Source organism: Ovis canadensis, chromosome 2 (assembly GCF_042477335.2).
Source record: "Ovis canadensis isolate MfBH-ARS-UI-01 breed Bighorn chromosome 2, ARS-UI_OviCan_v2, whole genome shotgun sequence".
NCBI lineage: Eukaryota > Metazoa > Chordata > Mammalia > Artiodactyla > Bovidae > Ovis > Ovis canadensis.
The window spans coordinates 252691378-252698770 of record NC_091246.1 but is presented as its reverse complement, the minus strand read 5'-3'; the positions used below and the strand labels follow the sequence as shown (position 1 = coordinate 252698770).

At 51.9% G+C, this 7393-nt stretch overlaps 1 protein-coding gene across 1 annotated transcript; it reads right to left on the bottom strand.

Annotated features, from left to right (window-relative positions):
• Positions 1-2399: 2399 nt before the first annotated feature.
• On the bottom strand, positions 2400-3249 carry LOC138434453 (aflatoxin B1 aldehyde reductase member 2-like). Its single transcript, XM_069579254.1, has 3 exons — positions 3120-3249; positions 2808-2907; positions 2400-2617 (listed from the first exon to the last, which is right to left on the bottom strand). Exons 1-3 carry the CDS (start codon positions 3211-3213, stop codon positions 2449-2451), a joined length of 363 nt encoding a protein of 120 aa, XP_069435355.1. The 5' UTR covers positions 3214-3249; the 3' UTR covers positions 2400-2448.
• Between the last annotated feature and the right edge of the window lie 4144 nt (positions 3250-7393).

The window sequence follows — 7393 nt, the reverse complement described above, 5'->3', positions numbered from 1 at the left end:
TTGATGCTTTTGAACTGTGGTGTTGGAGAAGACTCTTGAGAGCTCCTTGGACCGCAAGGAGATCAGTCCTGGGTGTTCATTGGAAGGGCTGATGTTGAAGCTGAAACTCCAGTACTTTGGCCACCTGATGTGAAGAGCTGACTCATTTGAAAAGACCCTCATGCTGGGAAAGATTGAGGGCAGGAGGAGAAGGGGACGACAGGATGAGATGGCTGGATGGCACTGCCGACTCGATGGACATGAGTTTGAGTGAACTCCAGGAGTTGGTGATGGACAAGGAGGCCTGGTGTGCTTCAGTTCATGGGGTCGCAAAGAGTTGGACACGAGTGAGCGACTGAACTGAACTGAAAGTACTTTACTTCAGGCCTGGCACTTATCAGGCCCAGGAAAGAGGCACCATTAGTATGTTATGTGCACATTGGAGGAAGGTGTTGGGAAAGAGAGATGGGAATAGGACAGGCTGCAGAGGGCGGCCAGAGACATAGACGCTAATGGAGAGGAAATCAAGTTTCAGTATCACACACAGCTGCCCCATCTATTCAGTCGCTCAGTTGTGTCTGACTCCAGGCAAGAATACTGGAGTGGGTTGCCATTTCCTTCTCCAGGGGATCTTCCCAACCCAGGGATTGAGCCTAGGTCTCCCACGTTGCAGGCAGATTCTTTATCATCTGAGCCACCATGCGGCAAAAATTTAAAAACTAAAAATGAAGTCATGCAGCCCTCCCTCCAGTTTCCTCCCTCCTACCCGGAGCTGGCAGTGGTGATAAGTCCAGCAGAGGGCGACCAAGGTCACGCCGGGGGTTCTGGCACCATAGCAGCCTGCAGGGCCTTCCCCACCGAGGCAACGCCTGGAAGTGGTGCTCCTCCTAGTAGCTGAGCAGGTAGGGAGGGAGGCACAGGGGTCAGAAGAGGGGTTTCCTGCAGGGTGTCAGTCTTCTCAAGTGGAGGCTTGACCTCCCTGGGCAGCAGAATGCATGCGGATTTCTGGGTCCCTCATTGTGGCGTCCCTGCCCGGCGGTGGGACCAGCAGGGATGCAGTGGGCAAGAATCCTTGCATTGCACATGCTCACCAGACACGAACAATACAACCTCCAACGTCAGGACCACGTCCGTGTGCCCCAGATCAGGGACAGACGAGTCCTGCTTCCAGTCCTACCTAGCTCTGTCCTTGGATCAGCCACCTGCCTTCACTTATCTGCTCAGTGAGGAGACAACCCAAGCCAGCCCCACACGGTGAGCGCAAACTGTAAAGGAGATGGTGGACCTGCCATGCTTTCTCAACTAAATAGAGCAGAGACGGTAAAAACCATCAGCCACGATCCTGGGCTTCCCTGGGGGCTCAGTCGGTAAAGAATCTGCCTGCGGTGCGGGAGACCTGGGTTCCATCCCTGGGTTGGGAAGACCCCCTGCAGGAGGGCATGGCAGCCCACTCCAGGATTCTTGCCTGGAGAATCCCTGTGGACGGAGGAGCCTGGCAGGTTGCAGTCCATGGGGTTGCAAAGAGTTGGACACGACTGAGCGACTAAGCACCGCCCAAGACCCTACAGGGGTGACTTTCCTGGAGGTAGGGTGGGTAAAAACCTGTCTGCCACTGCGGGGACACCAGTTCAATCCCTGGTCTGGGGAGATTCCACATGCCTCAGGGCAATTAAAGCCCGTGGGCCGCGACTGTTGAGCCCTCGAACACAACTGAAGCCTGCATGCCCCAGAGCCTCGCTCCACGTGAAAGGAGTCGCCACAGCGAGAAGCCTGCTCTCCACAGCAAAGCGCAGCCCCAGCTCTCCACAGCCAGAGAGAGCTGCCACCCAGCAACAAAGACCCAAGACAGCGGAAAAAAAAAAAGTGAATAGATTACGTTTTACAAAAAGTATCCTCCAGGAGAGAAGCCCATGCAGTGGTGGTGTGACAAGCTCCTTGATATGCTGCTTAAGGAAATGGCTTCTAAACCTGGTCAGACAATCAGAAACCCTGGCGCGGGTGGGCGCCTGGATTAGGGTTTAAATCACACCACTGCACACAGAGGTGGTTCCAAATATGAGACATTGTGCTGCTTAAAAAGTCCTGGGACATTTTAACAAAATTAGCACTGAAGCTCTGGAGACTTAGCTTCTATAAATCTTGAAAGATGAGGCGCTTCCCAGCAGTCCATAGATAACGTCTAAATTTGATGCATTAAGCAACAGCAGTAAAGTATATCTGTCAGAGATCTTATAGTCAACGCGCGAGGGAGAGTAAGCTGAAAGAGTTTAAAAGCATCACCTCTAAGGAACGTGACTTGGAAAGGGCTTGCTTTTAGCTGCGGGGATGTATTACATTGATAACTTTTTCAAACTTTAAAAAAAGGAAAGGGGAAAAAAAAAAGCAAAAAGCGCTGGTCCCAACAGATGTTCAACTATAACTTTAGACATTGATGACAATTTTATTGCCAAGAATTTACGAAACTTAGACTCAGTTGCCCCAGGTGACAGGGCCAGCAGCAAGCTTCAGGATTCCCCAGTCCCGATGCGAGGTTTTTCCTGCCGCTGTGGGCAGCGGGGAGGCTCTTTGAGGGAGGAGGCACAGTCTTCTTGCAGACTCGGCAGAAGGGCCAGCGCTCCCCACACTCCCAATCCGGTCACTGCCAGAGACACTGGGGAAACCTTAGGGGTGCTGGTTGGGTTCTCAGTAAAGCTGAGCTTGAGGGGCCAAGGTCTGAGCAAAAAGGGAGGCTCTGGAACCCAAAAGAGCAGCCCCAGGGACGCCCCATTTTCAGACTATGGGGACCCCTCCCACCGCGCCCGTCCTGCTGCCGTCCACTCCCAGCTCACCGATTCCTGTAGACCTCTGTCCAGCTGTTCCCAAAGAAGCGGCCCATGGGCTGTTTCCCGTTCTTGTCCTCATACTTGTACCTGCCGGTCAGCAGGCCTCCTGCGGGAAGGCTGCGGTCAGACCCCCAGGCACTGCCCCAGAGCCCGTCTGGCTGGAAGTGGGGGTGATGGCGGGGAACCAGGACGGATGGAGGTCCTGGCAAACCCCTCCCCTTCCCAGGCCTGGGGCCAGGCTTTTCCTGGGTCAGGAAGGGGCAGAACGGGGCCAGGAAGGCCCTCCCACCCAGGGGAGCCTGTGCCCGCAGCCAGTACCAGCCAGAGGGTTGTAGGCGTAGAACCTCAGTCCAAAGCGCCGGAGGCAGGGCAGGAGCTCCGTCTCCACCTGCCGGGTGGTGGCGTTGTACATGCCCTGCAGGCAGAAGGGCCAGCTGAGCGGGGGCCTGGCCGGGGAGCCCCAGCCTGCTCTCAGTCTTCGGTCTTGAGACCCCCAGGACCCCAGCATGGTTTCCAAAGTCACTGCTGGTGGACGGGGAGATGGGGCTGGGCCCCAGGAAGGGACGGCAGCCTGGCTCTGCCATCCCACACACATCCGCAGGCACCAGCCACGGGCTGGACCCCGAGCTCTCAAATACACGTGGACCTGGTGAGCTCTGCTTCAAGAGATGTCAGAGTCGAGTTAAAAAGACCAGGGCAGAGGACGCGCTCTGTGACCTTGACCAATTTATTTAACTTCTTTCAGCCCCACTTCAGTAATCTTGTCTGGAAAATTCCTTGGACAGAGAAGCCTGGCAGACTGTAGTCCATGGAGTCACAAAGAGCTGGAGATAACCGAGCATGCGCGTGCAAACGCACACACACACGGGTGCACACACAGACTGAGCCTCAGTCCGCTCGTGGACGCTGAGAGTGACAGTGGTGCTGTCTAGTTGGGAATCTCAGGGGACCGATCAGAACTTTGACACACTTACTCACTGAAAGTGAAGGTGTTAGCGGCTCAGTCGTGTCCAGCTCTCTGTGACCCCATGGACTGTAGCCAACGGAGCCCGGGTCTCCTGTACTGGCAGGCGGATTCTCTACCACTGAGCCACCTGCAAAGTGTCATTTGGACTCTTCCATTCCTCCACCACAGTCCCCACCCCTTCCTGATGATGTTAACTTCAGACCTGAGATCTAAGAACTTTGGCCCAGCTAGTTCTAGCCTGAAGGAGGGAAGAGAAGGAGGAGTTGGAGAAGGAAAAGCAATTAGAAACAAGACCAACCTAAATGCCCGACAGATGAGTGAATGGATGGGGAAGATGTGGCGTGCACACACAGCGCGGCATTTCTCAGCCACCGGAAAGCCCGGACTAACGCCACGCACGGCAACGGGGACGGACCGCTCTCCATGCCGAATGGAGTAAGCCAGACAGAGAGAGACACAGAGTGTGCGTGCGTGTTAGTTCTCGGTCCTGTCTGACTCTGTGACCCTGCGGACTGCAGCCTGCCAGGCTGCTCTGTCCATGGGATTCTCCGGGCAAGAATACTGGAATGGCTTGCCATTCCCTTCTCCAGACAAATATGATCAAGACAAATACGATACTGCTTATATATGGAATCTAAAACTATTTACAAACTAGGAGCAGATTCAGAGACAGAAAACAACCTTATTGTTACCAAAGGGGGAAGGGGTATTTTTATTATATATATATAATAGATACATATATATACATATAATACACATGTATAATAGATACCCAACAAGCACCTACTGTATAGCACAGGAAACTATATTCAATATCTTGTAATAACCTATAATGCAAAATAATCTGAAATATGTAACAAAATCACTTTGGTAATACCTGAAAGTAACACAACATTTTACATCAACTATACTATAAAAAATTAAAATTAAAAAAGATAATAAGACCAGAGTTGCCTTGACGAGGCAGCCAAGTGACCTAGAAAGAGTGCAGCTCTGAGACGCGTGTATGTCCTCATCTTGTTTCAGATCTACCATGCAGTGAATCCTTTCTCCCTGAGACACCCCAGAGTGAAAGGCGGCACAGGGTGCCAACGACGATACTATTCACAGTAACAGCTAATGTTGCCGAGCTCACTGTGTGCCTGCCAGCACAGGCTACACGCACTGGGATGGCATCAGACTGATGGGCATCAGACTGTCCCCTGCCCTCACACGTTAAACCTCCGCTGGGCCACAGCTGCCTGCTCCAACACCCTCAGCGCTGCTAAATCTCATTGCTTCTGCCCACTCACTGCCCATGCCCCAGCCAGGAATGCCCTTTCTCCTCTCACTCTGGGAAAATGGTCAGTTCAAGGTCTGACGTTCCCTTTTCTGAGCACTGTTCTTCGGCCCGTCCCAGGAAGCAGTCCCTCTTCTGGGCTTCCCAGCTGTCTCTGGATGCTCAGCTCCCTGAGTGGGTGAATGTCAGTTTCCCCTTCTGTGGCCTTGGACAGAGGCTGGCACAGAGCAGGCATTTAGACAAGGTACCTCCCCCACTTCCCCATCCCAGCTACTGCTGGTAGCTCCAGGGCTCCCAGGCGCACCCACCCTGGTGAAGTAGGAGGCACCGTGGACTGAATCAAATGCCCGGGGCTCCAGGGAGGAGTCCAGGGCTCAGAAAAATGAGGAAACCGGTCCCCATTGGTTCCAAAGACTGATCTGCAACGGTGCCAGGGAGTGCCAGGGTGATAAGGGCAGGACTCCTGCAGATCCGGACTGCACTGGGCACCTGTGGGGAAGGGGAAGGAGGCAGGGGCTGCCCAGTGCCAGATTCCCTTTTCACAGCCCCCTGAGGGGGGCTAGCCAAGTCATTCCAGGCAAGGTAAGGGTTGCTAAAAGGAGGGAAAAGGAGAGGAAAAGGGTTAAGATAAAGTACTGTCCAGCTGTCCAGGCCTAATGTGCAAGGACACTGGGAAGCAGGGGTTTCACAGAGCTGCAAGGTGGCCAGAGGAGTTGGCATCCCGGGAAGAAGACAAAGCTGTTGATCTTGAGCTTTTACAAACTTAAAAATAGACGTACTATTTGTGTGCGTGCTCAGTATCTTCAGCCGTGTCTAACTCTTTGTGGCCCTACTGCAACCCACCAGGTTCCTCCGTCCATGGGATTCTGCAAGCAAGAATCCTTAAGTGGGTTGCCATGCCCTCCTCCAGGGGATCGAGCCCACAACTCTTACATCTCCTACATTGGCAGGCAGGTTCTTTACTGCTGAGCCACCAGGGAAGCCGAGACTTACTATATGACTCAGCAAAAACTGTACCCCAGTAATCTTCATGAACCTACCTAAAGAACCTTTGACCAATATAGTTGACTAACTAACACGATTGATTGATTGGCCAGTTTAAGGCCAACTGTATGCCTGGATGAAATTCAGTGTGTCATGATGTATTATTCTTGTTATATATCACTGCATTCAATTCATCAAAGGTTTTTGAAGCTCAGTTCAGGTCAGTTCAGTCACTCAGTCGTGTCCGACTCTGCGACCCCATGAATCGCAGCACGCCAGGCCTCCCTGTCCATCACCAACTCCCGGAGTTCACTCAGACTCATGTCCACCGAGTCAGTGATGCCATCCAGCCATCTCTTCCTCTGTCATCCCCTTCTCCTCCTGTCTCCAATCCCTCCCAGCATCAGGGTCTTTTCCAATGAGTCAACTCTTCACATGAGGTGGCCAAAGTACTGGAGCTTCAGCTTTAGCATCAGTCCTTCCGAAGAAATCCCAGGGTTGATCTCCTTCAGAATGGACTGGTTGGATCTCCTTGCAGTCCAAGGGACTCTCAAGAGTCTTCTCCAACACCGCAGCTCAAAAGCATCAATTCTTCAGTGCTCAGCCTTCTTCACAGTCCAATTCTCACATCCATACATGACCACTGGAAAAACCATAGCCTTGACTAGACGGACCTTAGTCGGCAAAGTAATGTCTCTGCTTTTGAATATGCTATCTAGGTTGGTCATAACTTTCCTTCCAAGGAGTAAGTATCTTTTAATTTCATGGCTGCAGTCACCATCTGCAGTGATTTTGGAGCCCCAAAAATAAAGTCTGACACTGTTTCCACTCTTTCCCCATCTATTTCCCATGAAGTGATGGGACCAGATGCCATGATCTTCGTTTTCTGAATGTTGAGCTTTAAGCCAACTTTTTCACTCTCCTCTTTCACTTTCATCAAGAGGCTTTTTAGTTCCTTTTCACTTTCTGCCATAAGGGTGGTGTCATCTGCATATCTGAGGTTATCGACATTTCTCCTGGCAATCTTGATTCCAGCTTGTGCTTCATCCAGCCCAGCGTTTCTCATGATGTACTCTGCATATAAGTTAAATAAGCAGGCTGACAATATACAGCCTTGATGTACTCCTTTTCCTATTTGGAGCCAGTCAGTTGTTCCATGTCCAGTTCTAATTGTTGCTTCCTGACCTGCATATAGGTTTCTGAAGAGGCAGATCAGGTGGTCTGGTATTCCCATCTCTTTCAGAATTTTCCACAGTGTACTGTGATCCACACAGTCAAAGGCTTTGGCATAGTCAATAAAGCAGAAATGGATGTTTTTCTGGAACTCTCTTGCTTTTTCCAGGATCCAGCAGATGTTGGCAA

Coding starts and splice junctions, on each gene's coding strand:
- LOC138434453 (XM_069579254.1), bottom strand. CDS start 3,213: ATGTACAACGCCACCACCCGGCAGGTGGAGACGGAGCTCCTGCCCTGC. Junction 2,908..3,119: donor CGCCTACAACCCTCTGGCTG/GTACTGGCTGCG, acceptor GCCTTCCCGCAG/GAGGCCTGCTGACCGGCAGG. Junction 2,618..2,807: donor ACAGAGGTCTACAGGAATCG/GTGAGCTGGGAG, acceptor TGTCTCTGGCAG/TGACCGGATTGGGAGTGTGG.